Genomic DNA, 22,979 nt, shown 5'->3' on the forward strand with positions numbered 1-22,979 from the left:
TGTTGATAGGGCCCTCATCTGTATAATGCTTTAGTTGCAAAAACATGATTTAACTGCTGCAAATCATCTATTTGCAATGCCAGACACACACACACACAATGTCCATAAACTTCTTCTTCAAAACAAATTGCTATCAGTGCAGAAATACTTTACTTATTATGAAGAGTTGCAAAAGGCAACCTGTATACTTTTTGATCTTTTCCAAGTACACATATTAATATTTCAATACAAAAAGTTAAAAAGTCATTCAACTGCAGTCCTTAAAACTTCAAGTCTCATTTGCATATGAGAACCAATGGCTGGAAGACAAAGAATTATGTGCTTTGACATCTTAACAAACTAATTCTTCAACTCAGCTATGATAAAAGGCCCAGCAGGTCAAGATGAAAGATACTTTCTACCTGCTGTGTTACAGGATGACTTCAGTGTGCTAAGCAATTCCATTTACAACTAATTATAAATAACAGGAGGAAGGAATTTCTCTCCATAGGAAAGACAGTGAAGGCGGTGGAGGAGGCAAAGCGTAGAGATGATAGCTAAGGAAATGAGCCACAGAGGCTATCCAAAAATAATGCAAAGAACACCTCCCTGATTCTGTTGGATCAGGAGGATGAGCAGGAATGCATTTGCTAAACATCTGACTACAACTTTGTTTAACTGAGACTTGGAAAGGCTGAGTTACCAGAAACATTAGTTGAGGAAGAAGGGAAATGATGTTTGTGCCACCCTTTTCTTCTTTCATTCTTCTATTGAATGGGCAACCTCCCTTTATTCAGAACAGGATCACAGAGAAATCTAAATGTTGTCTCCTTACCTGAGTATTTGGCTGGACAAAAACTGCCTGATACAACAGATGAAGTAATTCATATGCTGTGCAAAGAGGGGAGCAAGAGCAGAAAAACAAATCAGTTGCCTGCTTTGCTGCTGAAGCACTGCAACTGTGTACAACAATCTATTTGAGAAAATTAGATGTTTAGGCTTTAGTGATTGTTAAAAATACCTCAACAGGATCTAAGAATGAGGGAATAAAGCAGAAATCATGTCAGAGGTAGGTAGTCCAGCAGAACAGGGAAGAGGTTCTCTTATATCCAGTGATTTTTCTCTGTTTCTCCATCAGTTTGTTTATAGGCTTATAAACCTGGGGTTTTGTTCTCTAGTTATAGTAGATGAAATTGTACTTCCTTGATTATTAGTAACAAGAGTATGAAAATAGGCCTTAAATTGATGCCATATAAGTCATACAAGGCATAGCGAAAAAATCTTTGGTCAAGTAGAATAAACAACAAACATGGGGGGAAAAAAATCTAAGTTCTGGAATATTCTCAGATATGTATCTGAACACCTCACTGGAATCCCATCTTATGAGATATTAGCTTACCATTTCTGAATAACATCTTATTGGACTACATAGGCCTAGAAAAACTTGCACAAATCCAACAACACTGAGGAAAATTCTGTTTGGTTTTATTACGCTAATAGCACATGCGCAAGAAGATTCCTTAAACATTAAGGATGTTCTGAATGGCAACCAAAAATGTTGCTGCTACTAGGGAGTATAACTTTGAAAACTTTTTTTTTGCCAGTGGTAGGATGCTGGATAGATCTTGAAAACTTAACAGATGACAGAAGGATTTACTCAGCTTCTGGACTTCAGTCTCACTTCATGCTACCTCCTTTGCTGCCATGTCGAGTTCCTATCTCCTCAAAAGGGAAGACGGCTATGAAATGAATCAAGGGTTAAGAAAGAGAGGAAAGAATACCAAGAACCTCTCCCTGGAGAACAGAGCTAGCAGAGAATGCAAGGCCCATCCCTGAACAAAGGAGAAGAATTCAAGTGTTAACACACTGGGATGACTGCCAAAGTCAACCTCATGGGGTCCAGGGTACACGTGAAGGTGTCACCCCTTGTCTTCCTAGCCACTCCCTGAAAGAGTTACCTCACTAGCAAACCTACCCTTGCTGGGCTCCCGCACGTGGTTGCCTGGGTTGTGCCCTGTTCAGGCAGATTCTGGGTAAAAGATGACTGGTCCGCCTCAGGAGAGAGATGGCAATATAGCAGGTGGGTTCACCGGAAGTGAGGTTATGTGGAGGATGTTAAAGACAAAGCTCTGTTGCCTCAAAATAACAAAACTCAGTGTGCTTCGGGTTACACCTGATCTTATAACTATGTAACACTTGCTGCAGGATGAAAGGAATATCTTGTACTTGCAAAAGGCCTTTAATTGCAAAACCAATTTGCCAATATCTCCAAAGTAATTTTCAAGTCCATACCCTTCACTATACTAGACAGAAGCTAAATTATCCAATGAGCTTGTCTGATATGGGAATTCTATTTAATCATAACAGTTCAGGGCAAAAGCTTATCCCACCAAATGCTCTTGATTATGAAAACGTTGTGTCAAAAGGAGCTTTTTATAAACAAGTTTACAAGGGACTCAAATACACAGCCACTTAAGTGTTAAAGTCATTCAAAAGACAATTCTCCTGCAATTCTACAGCATGAAAGATTGGACTCACACCTTCAATGGTTAACTCATAGATTTAATTTGCTCAGCTTCATGGAAAAAATCCTCCTGAATTTGGGTGCTAGTTTTGTGCCATTGTCTGCTCTGGGTACTAGAAAGGAATGCATCAAGGAACGGTGCCCAGATTTTTGCCCCAAAACATACGACCTTGACAGGGACTTGCCTCACATTTTGGTAACTGTCTCTATATTTATCTTAAGCCTCCAAGCAAACCAATGGCTGAAAAACCAGCACTACTTTCTCTGAGCATTGCAGCAGGAAGCCAAGTTCACCTGGCTTTATTTGAAGATTCTGCTCTTACATTGTATGATGAGCTTTCTGTGTTCCTCCCGTGAGTCCTCCATAGTATAGAGGGTTTGTTTGGTAATGCTATTCAGATCCACATTCCTCCAGTCCTCCAGCATTTGAAATGTGATGTCTGCACTGTGGATCACTGTTCTTGATGCCTGTAATCCAATCCAATCTATTCATTAGTTCATGCTTTATTAGGTTAAAAAATAGGCTTTATCCCCTTTTATGCTTCCTTAGCTGGGCTCACTAAGTTGATTCTCCTCATGGACCCCCACCCTCCAAACTGATGTCTTATGGATATTACAGGGCCCTGTAACAAGAGAACTCTTCAGTCATTCTGCCTGCTTTAATCAACTGCAAGTATTTTGACTGCATCCACCACAAACTCTAATGAGCAACACTAATCTGATGCTGCCATTGCTAGACCCCTCAATCTCTAACAGCTCTGCTGGTTTTCATTTCAAGCTTCAGAACAAAAAAAAATCAAACCAATACCAAACAAACCCCATTCAGGTTCGCACCCTCCCCTCTCCCAGTCTGTGAAGACTCTCATTCTTCCCTCGGCCACATGAAAAGGTTATGAGACCTCCTCATCAGGTCCGTGCCTTGGCTGGTTGAGACAGGGATCTGCTGCTGGTAATAAGGAGGATGGACAGAGTAAAGCAAGTGACACAAGACCATGGTCATATACACAGATCTCTGTAAGTTAAGCAGAGATGCAAGGTTATCAGCTTCCCCAAGGGAGTGACGCACTTGAAGAGTTCTCCACTTAAGAGATTTGATCCCAGGTTTGATGAAGAAGGTTGTGGTTTCTTTATCTTGATTTCCTCTGAATGGCTATGGATCTCCAGGGTGCAGTGATGATCTATGGTATTTGGGGAAAGGCAGCTCAAGTATCTCTATCACCACCACTAAAATAATGGCAGAAGAAACCTACAAAAATTCCTCGCAGGAGTCTTGTTTTATTTCCCTAGAGCTTCTTTTTGTGGGCTTCACCCCTCACAGGGTTAATCTGGGGTTTTGGATACAACTTCCAAAAGTGGAGCTTTTAGGTGACAGGGGAAAAAACCTATCCCCTCCAATAAATGCATGAAATATTAATTAATTCAATGCAGTCTCTCCCTTTTTATACTACATAGAATTTGGCTTCATGACTTTTTACAGGTAATTCTGATGTAAGCTGGGGAGAACCAAACACTTTGGAGCAGCTTCTATATTCACTTGCTGTGGTTACAAGAACAAGTCTATTTAAAACCCAGTTAAGCTGTTTCCCCTTCTACTAATTTGCATTTCATTTATAACATACAATTAGACTTGGAATGTATTGTTGGGCATGTATAAATTTTTCTTGCTTTGCAACTGGCTTAATACAAGCAGCTCTGAAATCAATGGAATGTCTCTCATTTATTTCCTGGAAATGAACCATCTCTTCAAATCAAATAATAATTTTGTTTCATGAAAGTACCCTGCTGAATTTAGTGATCAGGGGTTGCCAGTTATCTAGAAAAGCTGGAGACAAACTGCTAATGTGATCTCCTCCTCTGAATAAAGTCCAACCTGTCAACTCATAAAATTATTTGAAAAGTCAGTAAAAAGGGCATTCATCAAATCTGGGTAATTGAAATACTTACTTGGCAGAGATGATTTAGTGATGTCTGTCGCCGTAGTATTTGTGAGAATCTTCTGGACACTGCAGGAAAGAAGAGATACATATTTACATACTGTGCTAAATAAGGATAATTACTTCAGAAAGTATTAAATTATACAAGAACAACAACAAAATATACATCCAGTTTTCTATACAAAATTTTGGCTACATGAAATGCACTCAGCTAGCCCAGCTTTAACTTAATTTAAACCTTGACCTAAACCCTTAAATCTCAATCAATTTTACTGGGGCATATTACAAGCAATTATTTATAGATGCTGTGAATAATGACATGACAAGAGAAACAGAGGATCATGGAAAAGTTTTGCTTGTTCAGCATAGCAAATTTTCTCTTGCTACACAAAGGAGCTAGAGAACAGAAAGAAAATTGTTGGTGCAAGAATAAGTGTGCATAAAATAACAATAGCTACGCTATATGTGGAAATGAGAAAAGGCTGCTAAATCTTCATGCAATTAAGTTTTGGAGGAGCCTTTTGACTGGACTAGCAGGGGCTAAACTCTGATCCAGTTTCAGGTAGAATTTGATCAAAGTTTCTGAAAACAATTTGCATGACATACTAATATATTATGGGCTGAAATGGTCCGGGAGGTACTTGCCAGTCCTCTTTCCCAGTTTCGCTCTTTGTTTGCAAGTGATATGGGCCTTGTATTAAGATATTTCCTATTCTTAAAAAATGAGCTTTTAAAATGTTATATTGTGAATTTCTTTGTCTGAAATCCTTGTCTTGGGAAGTGCAAAAATGAGCCAAGCTTGCAGTTCCTTCTGTCAGTACCTCCACTGGCACAAATTCCAATGATGAGGAAACAGCTGCAGAAGCAACAAATCTCATGTAAAAGTCAGGGTGCACACACTATTTTTCTTATATGAAAGGACTCTATTTGCAGATCTATCCAAAGAGATGTTATATGTGGTCACAGAGTAAGCCTTCCCTCCATTCTATGCATAAAGGCAGTTAAAAAATATGGATTGAGAAGGACTAGAGAGTGCACTGTCCATCTCTTTCTGTCTGCCTGTAAGACTGGCAAAGATTTTGCTGTTGAAGATTCTTGATATTTTTGAACTGAAAAAAGATGTGGTAAAGCATATCTGCAGTTCAGACTTTGTTTAATTTTTAAAACAAGATAGTAAACAGTTGAAAACACCCTGAAATTAGTTGCTCCAACTTCCATCCTGACTGTTCTCAGTAACATATTCACCTAATTTTCCACGCTGATCAAAATAGTTAATCCTTCTCCTAAATTAGGTTTTTTTTTTTCCCTTTAACTTTGTGGTGTGGAATTTAGTGCTCATGAAAAGCAAAGAATTGAGAGCTGTGAAATAAAGCAGGCTTTATCAATAGGTGATGTGCACTGCAGGCATCTACAAAGCACATTTGAAAAGGACTAGTGCCCTTTCCTGTGGTGACAGGGTAATTTGATCTCCTTCATTTCTAACTCTGGCACTTTTTTGAGCAAGGGCCTCAAGCTGTATTCAAATTCTGCTAGCCTAAGGGTTTGTTTAATAATTTTCCTTGCCTAATATCATCCTTAATGTTTGCTTACTATCAACAAAATTAATTTCTTATCAGAATCCACAAGAAAGGAAAAGAAATTCTCAGTTTGAGTGGTGCCTCATTTCACTAAATGAGATTGATTCTCATTAACAAGTGGAGATTCTAAGTGCATGCAAGATTTATAACGATGACAGGTTTTAATTCCTAAAAGAACACTAGTCTTACTTCCAATTAATTTGTGATCAATAAACATTATCCTTCCCAGTTTAACAGGAGAGAGATTGAGTAATACATACACTCAAATTTGATATTTCGTAGGTTTTCTGGTAGATCATGGAGAGCTACTTTCAGCCACTCATCCAGTTGCTTCGCAAACTTTCGGATCACCTGCGTCAAACTGAAAAAAGAAATCACAACATCACACCGTGTTTACTCTGTGCATTGCACTATAAAAGCTGTGAACGTGTGAAGACCATGAGTCATTTATTTACAACTCATTATTATGCAGAGTTGCTAATATATTTTGGTTTGTAGGCATGAAGAAAAATTTCTGAAACTTCGGACAACTTTTGCAAGAAAGGCAAAATTTATCACCATGGTCAAAACCTCCCATCTCTGTTCAGCAATTGCTTTGATACTTACAAACAGTATTTTTATTTTAAATAAAATCATTCCCACTCTCCACAAATATGAATTCACAACTGTTTAAAGAAGACAATAAATCAAAGCTTGGATTTCAGCTCAGTTATGCCCGCATTTATACACATGTACAAGGGGATATTCCAGTGGAGCAACCAACAATTCTGCTGCAGGCCAGAGCCAGTTAGTGAGAGATGATGGTGGTGGGGAGGAATTTTCAGGCCAAGCCCACACAAGGCAGGGAACTGGAGGTAGAGCAGGACCTGCCTGCTTAGCCCTTCATAGGACTGGAACTTTCCCAGACAAGTGAAATTTCTCTCTTCTTTCTTGCTACCGTTTCCTGATGGTTTCATCATTTCCTATTAAACTTGGTAGGCAGCTCATTCTGCCCTTCTCATTGGAATCCTCAGTAAAAAATTACAGTTCCCAGGAACAGTTGCAGAGTGTTGTGCAGAGGATCCTAAGAGTTGGCTCTGACAGACAAAGCTGCACTGCCTGTAGCAATGTTAGAAATGCAAAAATGAGAGAGAAAAGATACAAAGAACTTCACCCTTTCAACCAAGAAGCTTTTTCTGTTTGTACTCCTAGTACACTGCACGGAAAACAAAGCAGTAAAATAAACATCAGCCTGCTCTGCTCCACAGAAACATCCAAAGAGAACAGGGGATGGATGACAACTGCTAGGCTCACTAAAAAGTGCCTTTTCTGGATAGCCAGAATGTGTTCCCAGGAAGTATCTCAGAGGATTCTGGCTGAGTCAGCAAGATTTCCTTCAGGAGCTTCCATTGCAATGAGACCCTTCTTCACCCCCTCCAGTGCAGGCTATGGCTTAATAGCCACAATCTGGCCCTTTATATGCATTACAAAAGTCTATATTCACACTCAAGTCTCTCCTTATTTGCTATGAAAGAACTAAGCAGCTTGAGAAAAGGACTGCTGTTCTGTTTAATCCTTCCAATGAAATAGATTTGGGGGGGTGAGGGGCAAAGCCTGTAAAAATGTACATGTCTTATCAAGAACAGCCTATGCATATAGCAGATGTCTTGTGTAAAATACTTTCACTTTAGCGGTCATGAAATGCACATAGAAGAGCAGAACAACATTGTGAAAACATTTTCCTTGCTTAGAGAAACTTTAAAATCTTAAGGGCTAAACACACAGTACCAATAAAAAAACTCCTTGAGCAATATTCTTAACAAATTACTCCATGTCAAGTACACATCAGTCAAATAACAGTAAAGGTGTACGAGACTATTTAAAAAAAGATGGCTTCCTGATGAGCACACAAGTAAAACCAGAGGGGAAAACATGTTGACTACACTCAGTGATTACACTTTATTGCTGTGGATTGCTCTTTCCTGCTTTACCTCTATGAACAAGAATTCTTGGACTCACATGAACACCAGGTAGGAGGAGACCAGCTGAAATCTACTACATGGACTGGAATAGTAAATTCAGTTTGGGTTTAGCACAACATTAAGAAACCAAAAAGTAGGTGGTATCCTTCATTACATAAAAACCTCCAATCCTCCAAGTCTTTCATAATACAAGTCTTGTTAAAATCTGAACATCTTTTCAGGAGCATGTAAGCTCTTCAACTCCTTTCAAATGACACTGTGATTTAAAGTCAGAAAACGGGTGGCAGCAAGCAGCTCTCTGAGAACTGGTGTCATTCTTGAAGTAAAGGAATATAACAAAGACAGCTGAGCTAGAAGGGGTCAGTTACCTGTCAGGTAAGGCTTGTAGGACTGTTGGCATCAAAACTCCAGAAATTGCCTTGTACAGAATTGAGTCACAAACTCCCACTATATTCACTACAGTTGAAGAACCCAGTACAGGCAGCATATGAGGAGGCATCCCTTGCCAAAAGTGCAGAAGAAAACTTTGAACCTGCAATCACAAGAAGAAGCAGGAATGTTAAAATTAAAATAATCAAAGGCCACAAATACCATTCTCTTTAAATAATCATGCTTAGACAGCTTTTGTTTTAGAGGTGGGCTAATGGGGGCTAATGGGGTGCAACACACACAAGGCATGTTCCTTAACTGCGCAGGCTCGTACTGTAACGCAGCACAAAATGGGATAATCAACCAAAAGGTGCAGAGACACTCGAGGCTGGTGACAGGGAGTCTTTGTGTCACTGCAGTAGAGACACCCATGGAAATCACTGGATTTTTATCTTTCATCAGTGGCTGATGAGTTTAGCTCTTTGGCTTCCACATGTCAGGCCTTTTTCTCTCTCTTTGCACTCTGTCCCTGTGTACAAAGGAATGCAATCTAGGCCTTGGGGGAGGAAGGGAGGGAGGGAGAAGAGGATAACAAATGGCTTACAAGGATCAATATACCATTTTCTGTCTTTGCTTTGGAAAGAAACACTACACTTTTGGATTTTATCTTTCCTCCACTATGAAGGAAAGTGGAGAAAAAGTGGCAAAAGGCAAAAAAACCCCAAAAATAGAGGAGAGATTTCAGACACAGCAAAATATACCTCTAAAAAATTCAATGTAGGCTATAAAGGTGTTATTCAGAGAATGATATGATCAGTTCCACCAGCACTCTCGAATTATAACTTTCTGCACACACGCTGTAGTGAAGTAAGCAATCACACCATGTGTAGCAAAGAGTATTTCCCATTTATATATTGTTGCTGCTCAGCTCCCTTCCTATCAGAGATCCTGATAAAACTAATAAAATACAGCATCTTGCTCTTAAGAAACTATTCTGAGACTTATCCACCTAAATGTGTCAAGTATTTTTCTCACATGGAAAATTCTAGACTTAGTACAGTTGTGCAAAACTAGATTTAAACCAAAAGAGTGTGAGAATTAAAGAAGAAAAGCAAGGAATTTTCTCCCATTGTTCAGAAGAGAGAGTTGAAAGACGCTTTTTTTTTTTTCCTCCAGGATCTGAATATCATATTTATATCAGGTCCTCAGTATTTCTATGGCCAGATTTGTTATCCTAGATAATAAGCCATCTTCTCATGTAATATAAACCTGCTTGCATTCCAGTAACATTTTATTTTTCAGGTCTAATTATAGAGCTGTCTGCATGCACTTCTAGCAATCCCTCAAATTCAGTGAGGTATGAACAGGTACAAGCCTTAAACATCTCTAGGAGATGGTGTTCACTGGTGAGCAGTGTGTGTGCTCCTAGCTGCACTGCAGTACAACAAACCAACTGGAGACTTCAGCTCCGGCTCTCTGGGATATCTGGGAGGCTGTAATCTCCCCACCACTCTGCATTGCTGTTAACAGACCAGCAGAGCCCACTGTTGTTGCTGTGACACCTGTCCTGGCTTTGCTGAGCACAGAGAGGAATTCCTTCAGACAGCTCAGTCCCAACAAAAGCTTCGAAAAGTTGTGGTGGACACACTTCTCAAGTTGTAAGAACTGGATTGTCCAACATCTTGTAAGGGGATATTGCTACCTTAATCCTGCTGGAGAACAGAGGGCAAAAACATCCTCATTGCTTTTGTTCCTCCAACTCACCCAGCATTGTAAGTGAGATTTAGTGCTATCAGTCACATATCAGATACTCAAGTACAGCCATTTTTCCTTGCTCCTGAAAAGCACTGAGCAGCACAAACCCCTAAGTCTGTAATACAACATACAAAATGAGGTCTCAAATCCATTGATAACTTATGGATCATTAAACGGCAACTGCAGTTTCTAACCATACCTCATCAAAGTTTGCTCTTATTACAGTGTCTAGTATCCTCTGACAGTGCGTCCTATACATCATAATAAAGGTAGAAACCTGAAAAAGAATGAAGGAGACACACAAAAGATCATTTGGCTTTAAGAAATCCTCTTTTAAAATAGCAGAACACAGAGCACAGAAAAAGCAAGTTTTTTCCTTATCTTATCGATGTGCAACTGCAAAAAGAATGAAATAAATTAAATTGTACTTAGATTAGCTGTAAGATGAGTTTTCTTCTCAAAAGTAAATTCTCCCTTTGAATTCATGGATTTTTCTGTCAATAGGATTCTTCAAATGTAAGAGGAGCAAAAAGCCTCAGAGAGATCAAAGACGAGAATGTGGCCCTAATTAGGACATAAAGAACTAAAAAACCCTATTCTTTTGTCTACTTCACATTGATACTACACATGTGAATAGAACCAGAAACCTAGCAAGCTCAGCCAAGAGGAGCCAGAACATTTTTGTCATATGTGCAAATAGGATTCTCTGAATTTCTACTCTAGAAGAAGAAATTCACTAGGTCCCTCTCTACTCAAGAAAGCATTAGAACTATTTGTCAGTTTGCCATCAAGTGTGTTCACAGATTAGAGGGCTGCCCTAAATATTTTAAAAGTTGCTCTCAAATGTCACATAATTTTAAAAGTTGCCCTGCTGTATGTAATGTAACTTTTTAAAAAACGTACATGGGTGTTAGAAATATTGTACAGCTGGTAGTGTCAGCTCCCCTTTTTAAGAGAAGATATTTCTTCCTATTAATATAAGTACTTCAGCCCCCCATAAATCAAATCAAGGCATTATTAAACTTACTCCTGTTTTAAGTCTTTACGTATTAGACAAAGCTTTCATCCAGAGCAGGGGGAAAAAAGAAACCAAGACAACCTGAGAAAAGATTTCCAAAGTGTTACCTTCTCCTCCGGCAGACTGGCTGGCAGATTTAGATCTTTGACATTTGGAAACTCTGGCAGCAATGTTCCCAGTTTGGATCGTGGTGAATACGCCACTGTCTGTTTGGTTACTTCTTTTTTTCCCGTCTCGTTGACCCAGGCTGCTCCTTTTTTAGAATACATCACATCATAATACTGGGAGTTTTCTTTCACTGCAATCCCATAATAATGGTACCTGATACATAGAGATGTGTATTTTATAAAGCAGATTGTTTGAAAATTAAAGAAAAATACACAGAGGCAAGGGAAACTGATAATGCAAATTATTTCTACAGCAAAAAAGACTGAGCAATAGTTTATACACTATTAACAAGCATTGATTCAGCAGCAGAACACTGTGGTAATATATTGAGCTTCCAATTTTCAATCTGTATGGTAAAAGTAAGATGACTCTGTTATAGGGCAGGAAAATTATGTACTTCCACTTCTTTAACTTCTTAGTAAAAAAGAAAAGGATCCTAATGCTACTTGTTGGCAGAGCTCTGCTGTGCAGCTGCTCCTTTAGTTCAGCAATAAGCAGAGCTACAGATCCTCTGAACCAGCCCGTCTGCTGTTATTTCAGCTCCCTGATTCTCAGGCTGTTGAGGGTTGGTTTGGACCCTGAAAAGCACAAGTCTTTATTGCAAACGAGTTGATCAGAAATGTTTCAAAAATTGAAAACACTTCAATTTTCAAATAAAAGAGGGGGGGGAAAGGCTTGTTCCAATTATTTGCTTCATACCCTAGCATCAAGCACTGGGCTTTGATCGGTGAGAGATAGGACCCAGCACTAACTCTGTCTGTGAGGCTGCTCTGGGAATTACAGTGTGGCTGTGCTATGGAAACAGATTGGTGGCCTTGTGGGACAAGTTTGTGCTACCACTCAGCTTTATTATAGGTGCTGGTAGAAGCACTGGTTATCAAGCAAAATTCGTGCATCAAAACAGCAGAGATTTCACCTTAGTCCTCCTGTAATTTCCTAACTTTCATTTCAGTTTCTCAGCTCAGATGGGTTGGGGCCCAACCCATCAACTAAATTAATTGTGACTACAAAATGCATCACAAGATTGCTTTGCTAGTGTACTTTTGCTTCAGCCAAATCCTACACAGATTTTTCAGTGATCCTCCACTTCTCTCCTTATAGCCTATCAGATCATCATGAGACTGTCTTCTGGATCCCACTATGATAGCACAAGAAATTTCCATCTCTGGATGCTTCTTTGACTCTTCAGTCAGTCACAACTTCAGAGTGCTGACACCAAATCTGTTCATCCAGACACAAATTCACTTGAGGCAGTTCTACAAAGGTCATCAATGAAATTAATGAAAGAGCATGTAAGTGATGGTAGTTTAAACTAACTGGTTACTTTTCCTTTTCCGCTCACAGTCATTCACTGACAGATCTGTGCATGTCATAATCCCCAGCAGAAAATAGTGGCAAAGAGCTGGAAGCCCAAACTGTTCTATCAGCAGACATGGGCTGAAAGGAGGCCTGGGGTGATGTAGGAAATTTCTAGTACATGGTTCCTAGCCATACTTACTGAGGGCATTCCCTATTTTCCATTAAAAATGAAAACTACGTTGAACTCAACATAGAATAATCCAAGTGACATTTCTTAAAACATTCCACTGACATGGTATGAATGGAATTTCCTAGCTTCAATACCTGAGAAAGCAATAGAATTGGCTCCAAATTTTCCCATCAGATCTTAGGTCAAAACATGCATTGCGTACAAGAAACCAGGCTCCAGAATCTTCCTAACCTCTTACAGGTAACTAATGGCAAAGGGTTACAACACCAGCTGTAGAAGTTTTGGGTTTTTTTTTTTTTTTTTTTTTTTAGCTTGAAGGGTAACATCTCTAGCTCTTGGTTTAAGTGCCCAGTTTGGTCCCTGGCAGCTGCCAGGTGTGCACTGCACATAAAGGCCATAAAACTCACACACGGCCTATGTGCTACATCTGGGGTGGGGGAACCCAAAAGGAAATGCTCTAGGGAGCCAGCAGCACAAATTGCTCAGGGAAGGGCAGGAAGAGGGAAAAAGAGCATGTAGGACTGAAAGGCTTGTACAATTTAAATTTCAATTAATTTAAACATAATTTAAACTTTAAACAGGGGTCAGTCCTGTATCAAGTTTTGTCCTAAATCAGTGAAGGGAAAAAAAAAAGCAAGCCTGGAAAATGTAGTAGAATTTCACTGTGCAGTGTTTAATTTGTGGTATATTTCACTTAGTAGTAAACTGCATAAAAGAGGTTTCCTTGGAGTTTAAAATCACACAGACAGCAGCAGCAAAATTAACTCCAAAATTTTTTTACATATCTTCTTTTTTCATTAATTTTACTATCCCAAAGTGCAAAAATTCACTGAAGTAGTTTACACAGATTATTTTCCAATAATTTTTTGTATTCCTATCAGAAAAAAACCCCTTCAACTCAGTTCAATAAACAGGGCTTGAAAGTTTGATATGTAGAAGAATAATATGCAGACAACAAAATTGTTTTTGAGTTTAAGTGAAATACTTTTTACCCTCATTGATCTCTTATATACAGCATTCCTTTAAAGAAAGAAGCAGAAGTCCCTTCACACCGTGTAGCTTCCACTCACACCTTGCGTACCAAATTGAAGAGTTTCAGACTACAACACAGGAAAAAGCTGGCTTTTATGTTCAGCAGCCTTCTCATGGCTCACCTGTGGTGGAACTGTTTCTAAGCTCAGTGTGACAGAGAACAGCTGCATCTGGATGCTCACATCAATAAACCAGCTGCAAAACAGAAAGCTCTCCACTGATGAGCACCACCAGTGCAGCTCTGAACTTAGTAATGTTCCAAGGCAGTTGTGCTATAAAAAGACTGAAGGCAGAACAGTGTGAAGTCAGATAATCTTAACCAATTTTATGACTGAATTCCCTTTGGCAGTAGCAGGGATGTGGAACAAAAATAATACTGGCAGCAATTGGTCAGCACAGTTGGTGATAAAGGGACTGAAGTGTTAATGCTTAAAGTAATTTCTTTATGTAACAATTAACTGGAATGCAGTCAGATGTTTCTGAAAACAAAACCAGAGCTCAGTTACAGCTGTGCTGCACCTACCAAGGAGAATATTTATCTTAAAATATAGCACACAGGTAGTCTCTGTGTGCATGACAGAAACCCTATTTGCTGGACAGAGGGCAGAACCATTGCACAAGTGGCATGAAAGGAGTATGTGACCTGAAAGCTGCTCTGACAGGTGGGCAGGTTACAGGGAAATTGTGCAAGAAATATTAAGTCTCAGTGAGAGTAAAGAGACAGCTTTTGGAGTTGCAAGACACCCCTAGTTAGCAGATGAAGAGTGTCTTGCCCTCTGAGAGACTCCTGGAGTGGGAGGAGTTCTGGTTTGGAAATAGAGCAGTCCTCACTCCTTTCATTAAATGTAAGGACAAGTAACAAAAGTTGCAGCTGATGCCAGGATGATTTGATGGGCAATAGGGGGTACTCATATGAATACGTCCACAATGCATCTTGTTCACGCTTTCGCTCTGTCTTCACAAAACTTATATTCAGTACAAAATCATGACTCTCTTACTGTGGTCCTATCATTCTTTCCTAGTATGCTGTTGGGCTAGCTCAGAATTTCCACCTGAGAGGTTTCTGGTGGCTTTGATGAGTGGTGTTATGGCAACTCTGAATTTCCATTTGGGACCATTCCTAAAATGAAATTTCAATTAGCTACTTAAATATGTCTGCTCTAGAAAAAGAAATCTTAGTTATAAAAACTAAGGAAATATCAAGCTGGGGGGAAGAACATTTTGTCCCATCAAAGAAATACTGCTTTGCATGGACCAGTTAGTAGAAGAGCTACACACAGTAATAGAGCCACAGTAAAGTTGTCTTCAATGGCATTTCTTTTAGCATCTTAGTTTCTTTTTTTCTTTAAAGAGCAGTTCATTCTAGCTTTAGTATGTAATCTCTATCCTAATAGCATATTTAATTCTCAGCATTTAGCCATATTGTGTTTTACAGGCTTTATTTTGCAAGAGAAGCTTTACCCACAACATTTTTCAAACACACCACTTCACATTTTCATTTCCCCTTCCATAGTTTCTCACCTGTGATCTATAGGCACTACACTTCTGCTACTCTGTAGGATTCTGTGAAAGCTATTGAGAAAAGCAGATTTTATTATGTGAGGGGCCTTATGCTAGATACAAAAAGATTCAAAGCTCCCCTGGAAAAATTCCTTGGAGTCCACAAGCAGAAAAAAGTGTAAAAACGTTGTTGTATCCTCTACATCAATTGGTAGAATCACAACTTATCAACAATTGGAAAAAGTCAAATATCCCAGAAACCACATTCTAAATTCTGAATCAGTTTCTCCATCTGGAATTAGGATGAACCGTTTTCAGAAAAACCTATCTTTTGGGCAAGGCAATAAGTTAATTCTTTAGTCACCTAAAGGTATGTTGGATTTCATTACATGGGAAAAATGGTGGTTAAATATAGGTTTGTGAGCAGTTTCAGTTTAGATCAATGCATGTTCTTCCTAAGTTTTAAAGTGTTCTGACACTTGTTCTCTAGCCTGAAACGTGACGCTAACCTGTTGTTACTTCCCAGCCTCCAACAGTGGCTCCATTACTCCTGAGTGTGAATGTCCTTTATATTGTGTAAAGTGAGTTGAGATGAAAGGCAATATGAAAAATATTGCTAATCAAATCAGTAAAATGACCACCTTTGCAGGATCACTGCTGAATCTATAAGATAATGTAAAGACTACAATACAACCTCCAAAGTTGCTTTTAAGTTTCCAACTGCACAAATTAGTGCCTGTTCTCATTCCCCATTCAGTAAAGCCAGAGCCAGATGGGGCCCTGTGAGAGATGATAATAATACCATACACTGCTTACTTTGATTGGCCTCTTGTTCCGAGTCTTCTTGTTGTTAGTTGTGGAAACTGTTGTCTTATTATCTGCAATTAGATAAAGCTGATATTAAGACAAATGGAAACACACACTTACTAATGCTTAAATTAATATGGACTTTTAAGACAAAAAAGTAGAAAAACTGTACTGTGATGTCTACAAAATATGTGGTTGGAGAAATCAGAAATAAAGCTCTTGATTTATTCCACTTCTGAAGGGGGGGGAAATATTTTAAAAGTCACTATAATATCATTAACTACCATCAATTTAAATACTTTCAGAAGTTACTGGAATAGAACACATTACCTTTAAAATCTGAGATTAGTTCTGCCTCTTAACTAAGGAGAACTGTAATTAGAATTGGCCTACTACATATGTCACTTTGCAGGATCAACAAAATTCTCTACAGACCTTCACAAACCAGCCACTAAACACTTCTTGTTCTAAAATATGATTCTCTAAAAAGGTTTCGGTTTTTGACAGGGGCATCACCTCTACCAAGGAAAACTCATCATGGTGTTTGTAAAGATACCTCATAATCAATTCATCCTCTATGGAAAACAAGTGGATCTCAGAAACAGCAGGATGTCATTAAGAATCCAAACTCTAGTGTGTCAGCAGACATTAAAAGAACGTTGCTACTGCAACCAAAACTTCTTCAGGGCCAGTTGCATTTAAGGAAATAAATCAATGAATGTAGATTGTGCCTTAAGTCACCAGAGACTCTATCAACGAAGCTAATCCTGATGAAAAAGCTTTGCTGTTGTTGCTGGAAAGGAGATGCTCAGCACCTTCAAGGATTGAACCAGATTCTCACTGGGGTCTGCCGTAGTAGGAAAAGTCTTCTGCCAGAACAGTCATGCAACAAAAAGTGCAGTAAGCCTTGAAGATTTACTTGCAAAGGAGTTCCTTCCTTTTAAAATCTGTAATCCATTTTAATTGTGTTTTTGTTACATAAATCACTAAATGCTTCCTCTTTAGGGGTAACACCAACCAATATTAAAGGAAAACAAGCCTGCAAGATGGAATATAACTGTTCAACTAGGAATAAAGTCAATTAAAATTGATTAAATAATATAGATTTTTTTCTCCATTACCCATTTTGCCTCCCTGATAAATATTTAATCCTGACAGATGACTGAAAGCTTTGGAACACGTATTTAGATCAAAAGGTGCTATATAAATATAGACATTACAATGTCACATGTTTGACCATTTCTTCAGTACTCTTTGGGGGGTTTTAGCAAAGGTACAACCATCTTCCCTTAGTATCACATAAAAATTGACCTCAGTTGGTTTCCAAGAGCTTTGCACAAGGTGGCTGATGTCAAAAATGCAGCAAAGACTCAGAGTCGCTAGGTTGTTCAGTTTTAATTTCTGGGGCAAAACTTCAGCAAACAGTAAAACACTTTTGTGGAGCTGTGAAAGTTCAGCCTAGCTGTTTGATAAATGAGCAGACAGGCAAGCAGCCCTTCTTTCTTTTTTTGTATGGATTCAATGAAGCCTGCCTAAAGAACACCACATGCTGTTCCAGCTACTGATCTAACATTCCGCAACATCTCAGCCTTCCAAATTCCCTTTAATTACACATTAATCCCACCCCTCTCTCTTTCATTTTCTGCAGACAGGGCTGGGGGCTCCACAAGGCTGTGGGAAAAAAAGGCAGTGTTGAAGAACTACTTTCTGAGGATGGTTTCTTTTGGGCTAGGGGATTTTTTAAAGACTGGTTGTGTTAGTTTTTTGATTGGTTTTTGGGGGGAGTTTTTTTGTGTCAGTTGTCATTCAGAAAATACCCTCTCTCTGCCCAAAAGCAGCTCTTACAGCAGTTGATTTAATATTAGAGATAGTTTTACTCTATTTTCCCTCTAGGAACAGCATCAAACTGTATTACTTTCAAGTCTTTCTAGCAGCAGTGAAGTGTTACAATGCAAACTGTAAATGCTACTTTATGAACCATATGCTGTGGGAGTTACTGGGATTTAAATAAATCAGCCAATTTCTACATACTTTGGCAGAGGTGATCAGGAAAACAGAATAATAATGAAGCAACTGATCAGATGATCCCTTTTTCTTTTCTTTGTTTGCTTTTCAAATCCAGCACATTTGAAATGAATACACCTCTCAGAATGTATCTTAAAAGTATGCATCACTTAGAACACAATTTCCCAGTAATTTACAAAAAAACCCAAAAAGAGAATAATCAAGCAAAGCTTTGGAAAAAAAGCCAGGGCTATTTTATCTACTGCTGCATATATAAAATATAAAATGGTATGCTTACACCTAGGTGCTTGTACATATATGCATTGTTATTAATGTCTGTGTTTGAAATGAAACAAGTCAGGTACTAAAAGAACTCTCTGTTCATATAAATGTTTATATTCAGCTATGCTTATGCAAATCTCTGTGCAATGATACTGGTAAAGGCAGGAAGATTACTCTGAAAGGGGAGAGGAAACCAGGCAGGACAAAGTGGAGTTCACTGTGTGCTGAAATCAGTGGAAAAAGCAGAGAACCAAATATGTAGTTTTTAAAAATTTTTTATCATTGTCAACCTGAAAAATCACTGCACAAGTATCTCATTTTTGGTTTAATGTCTATTAGCTTTTAAAGATCTAGAGACAAAATGTGTTAACTTTACAGCTGTGTGGGGAGGGAAGTGGGTTCTAATTGCAAGACATGAAAATCTAGGTTTGGATCTGAAAACTAAGTTGGATCATTTTCCTCCCATCACTGCAGTGAGGTTTGCGCAAGCAAATGAATCAAGACCAGACCACGCAGTCTGAGCTATTTTCTGAATGGGAAGTCCCTGTTCTCACAGTAGTTCTGGCTTCTCAACAGTAACAGCGGTAAAATCTAACATTGTCCTTCAGTGGAGCTAAAATTTCGTCTCACACTTCTCCAAAGTGACCATAATTCCAGCTGCCCAGTAAAAACTGCTGAGTAAAAAGGTACAGGTTTTACATTTTCCAAATTAAATTTCACCTAAGTCAAATGGCAATTTTGACTTTTGGGCATTATTTTAGGCTACCTGATTTTTAGTTTTGAAACACATGTAGACCAGGAATTTCACATGGAAATAGCTTCTGTCCCTACTATGTTAGCCTCAGAAAAAAAAAAAAAGTTCCTGCAATTTCTTTCTCAGTTACTGAACTTCAATGTGTTCTCCCTCTCTTTTCTCTGTCCTCTGCTTAAGACATGATCTTGCCTTCTGCCTACCAAAGATCTTCTATGCCTTTCTTGATTAAAAGCAATAACACGAAGAACTGTTTGATGCCTCAGGTTTTAGATTTTATATTTTCCAGATTCTATTCTGCTTTAGTGTGTAAGTCTAGGCTTCATATTAGGGGACAGTAAGCTCTCACAGAATAGGTAGACAAAACAATTCCTTCTCTGGGGACCCAAGGACAGCCTATCCAGATCTCAGGCCCAAGACCATAAACAACGGTGGACCGAAGAGAGAAAACAAGAAGGATGGGACTTCATGGGCTAAAACTGTAATTGGAAAATTGGCTCAAATATGCTAATGGACCAAAACTTACAAAAGTGTGAGAACCTGTGACCTGTCGTCCATTTTGTGGCCATTTTGGGTTGTGCTGCCCAAGGTGTATCTATCTGAGGCCTCTTAATAAATACCTACTTTATTCTTTCACTCTGTCTAGTCTCTGTTCTAGGTCAGCCTTCACAAGGCATCACTTTATCTTCTGCTGAGTGCTTACTGCATACATAAAATAAAGCCATTACATTATAAAACAACATATATATAGTTTACACTTGTTTCAGAGGACTAGTATATCCAGGTCAGCATTTGTTGAACATTGCTTCAGACAATCCTGACAAATGGGTTTTGGAATATCTGTGCAGGTCGATCACATGGGGAGATAACATAATTTTTATCCCACTTAAGCTTTTTAAACCTAGCAGAGGTGTCTGAATAAACTTGAATTAAATATCTAGTTACTTGTATTTTTGGTTATTCTTAAGGCAATAAAATTAAATGGGTTTCTTGAGCATCCATGTAAAACACAGAAAACTTTATGAGCAGCAACTAAAAAAGATCCTGTAAGGGTCTGTATTAGAGTCTGCACAATTTATTAATTTTAGGTACTGCCAACTGCAGGAGCTGTTCTGTTACCCACAAATGGCTGCAAGGGTGCTTTCTTTCCACCTCATTACTGCCGGCTGTCATTTCTGCCACTGCCTCTCTCCCCACATCTCCAGTTCTGTAACATTATAACACAAGCAGATCCAGGCTCAGCGTTTAAATGAGGAATTACAGAATCACAGAATGGCTTGAGTTGGGAGGGACCTTAAAGATCTTCTTATTCCAAACACTCTGCCATGGGCATGGGCATTCTGCTTTCACCACCATGCTTTCACCCATCAATCCTCATTGCATTCACTACCAAACGGTGAACTCTATGTTTCCAAATTATTGCATCTAAAATCATCTATGATATGTCAAAACAAATCAGGGAAAAGAAATCTTATAAAGCATCTTATTCGTCTGTCTTCATGCAAGCAAGGATGGAAGAAACTAGAGATGTCTGGAAATTTCTGAAATAACCCTTTTCCTCCCTCCTTTGTCAAAATATTAAATTTTACTCTGGGGCAACAGGTAGAGGATGGCTTTTAAAAGTCTTTCCACTAGAATGTTTTAAATTTCTGCTTTTCAAAAGGCATGATGCACCTGATCTAGAGAGATGTTATTCTTCATTACTCATGTTCCTTTCTATTTGACATAATTCTAGCCTTGCTTCTAGAACTTCACAATGCAGAGAAATAAGATCAAATTAACTGGCAACCCAGCAAATTTGCACTGCCAGAATGAGAAGTGGATTCCAGGCTCTGCACTCCCTAGCTCAGTGAGATTCTAGAGAGATTCTACATACTGTGGAATAAATTCTCTTTCCTCCCATAACAATTCTTCATAACAGGGCCTAGTTCTGCTTCTTTCAATTCAGTTTCAGGTCCCATATCTAGACAGCGTGCTTTTCTTTTGTGAAGTGAGGCATAGAAGATATGTATTTATTTACTAACTTCTATTGTGGTGTTTCAGTCTTAATATTCTTTGCCATGGCAGCAGCAAAAAGTCAGTGATAACAAACATAGCTACATTCTCACAGAGCTATGTTTTCCTTATTCTCACTGCTATCAAACGCAAGCAATACTGATGTCCTCAATCTTTTAAGGGAAAGGGTCTTTGGTTCATTCATCTTTGACCCAGTACTGTTCCTGCTGGATCTTTCCAGGGTTTCCCCATCAGCTTTAGTGCTTTTCAAAATCCTCCTCTGAGACAGGTGTTATTATTAATACCTGTGTTAAGAGGTTCCTTTAGGCTCAAAATGGCTTGGGGCTGATTCAGCATCATATTGTCTTGAGGAAATGGTCAAGAAAATTTGCACCAAGAAACATGAATTGATAGGAAAGAGCATAATCAAAGTAGCCTGAAACACCATTTCTGTCTCTCAAATCCACCAAACTGTGTAAACAAAAGGAGAACGGACATGACTGTGTCTATACCTTCTCTACCCCTTGCTTGTTTACTTGCATGGCCAGGAGGGAAGGCTGCAGGGTACAGACTCAGTATCTTGGCCGCAGATCTGTTGTCTGTCAAGATTCAATAACCTTCCCATTTCTCTCCACTTACCTTCCTAAGTTTTGGAATAGGGCATGGTCTAACTCTAGGATAAGAACTAGTTTCTTGCACTGATATGGCTCAACTGACACTGCAAAGCAAGGCAGAAAAATCTGCTGGCCTTTTGTGTAATGTCTGTGCCCAACTCTGCTTGCTATGGAGATTAGATTCTGTGAGGAACTCCGACTGAACTGGCCACTGCAATGAAGCTTGCAAGACCGCTTCTCAAATTCATCTACGTAAAACAATATCCTCCTTCAGCAGTTCCTCTGGCCAGACAGAATCCAGCCTAAGGCATGATCAAACAGATTACTGCACCCCAACAAAGCTGCAAACACTGAGTGCTCTGCCTCAGATCCTTAGTTGAGCTGCAGCCACTTTTGGTGCTGACTTGCTGAAGCCAAGCAGATCTAAAACCCTGCACAACTCACCCTGCTCTGTACTGGTGCCAGCACAGTGCCTGCCATCACCCAGCCTATCTGTGGGAAAAGGCTGAGCGCCAGGATCCCTGCACTCTGGCAGACCCTGAGCTGTAAGCACAGCCTCTGGGGCGTCTTGACAAGGCATGAGGTAAAGCACCCCTGGGGCCAACCCATGCTTAAGGCCTAACTGGAAGCCAGATGCTTGAAGTGGCCAAAACACTAAAAGTCCCATTTCTGTAGGGTATTGAGAAAGCAACAGTCACTCCAGAGAAACTGAGGTGTCCTCACTGGTTTTCTTACTCCCCAAGCTCAAGAAGAAAAAGGCAGTGGTCAGTAACCTGCAACAGTAAAAGAATCAGCTAAGCAGAGCCAAGGGAGCAAAGACTTTTACAGCTATTCTGCAGGATCACCATGGCCCACATCAGCATGACTGCTTGCTTCTGCAGGACTTGTGTTATAATGGTCTCATCAGAGGATCTTGTCCTAGAAGATTCAGAGTTGGGAAGAAAACTCATACTGGTGGTAACTGTTCTTCAGTCAGGAATCCTAGCTGTTCAAAAGGGATGAAGGGAAACCGGGGACTGCTCAGACAGCAGTGACAGACTCATTCAGTGCAATAAGAGAAACTACATCCTCACATTTACATTGATATTTTCCCCCAGTTCTATTTTTGTATTCAGTGTTGTAGAAATTGCTCATAATAGAGCAAGTGTTGTTTTAATCCATCAGAAGAGAGCACTAAGAGTAAATTCGGCTTTGCTGTACCAGTTACTATTGAGGCTACT

At 39.2% G+C, this 22,979-nt stretch overlaps 1 protein-coding gene across 2 annotated transcripts in view; it reads right to left on the bottom strand.

Moving 5' to 3' along the window:
* RFX4 (regulatory factor X4) overlaps window positions 1–22,979 on the bottom strand; it is an 87,373-nt gene that overhangs the window by 27,721 nt on the left and 36,673 nt on the right. For both annotated transcript variants that reach the window (XM_054274016.1, XM_054274008.1), the window contains exons 5-11: window positions 16,123–16,184; window positions 11,225–11,438; window positions 10,299–10,376; window positions 8,344–8,507; window positions 6,275–6,375; window positions 4,448–4,506; window positions 2,827–2,971 (exon numbers count right to left, since the gene is read on the bottom strand). In XM_054274016.1, coding sequence (XP_054129991.1) covers window positions 2,827–2,971; window positions 4,448–4,506; window positions 6,275–6,375; window positions 8,344–8,507; window positions 10,299–10,376; window positions 11,225–11,438; window positions 16,123–16,184 — 823 coding nt within the window. The remainder of the gene's footprint in view (window positions 1–2,826; window positions 2,972–4,447; window positions 4,507–6,274; window positions 6,376–8,343; window positions 8,508–10,298; window positions 10,377–11,224; window positions 11,439–16,122; window positions 16,185–22,979) is intronic.

The sequence above is a fragment of the Melozone crissalis genome, unplaced genomic scaffold, assembly GCF_028551555.1.
Source record: "Melozone crissalis strain CALT ecotype California unplaced genomic scaffold, PUWL_Pcris_2 ptg000004l_1, whole genome shotgun sequence".
NCBI lineage: Eukaryota > Metazoa > Chordata > Aves > Passeriformes > Passerellidae > Melozone > Melozone crissalis.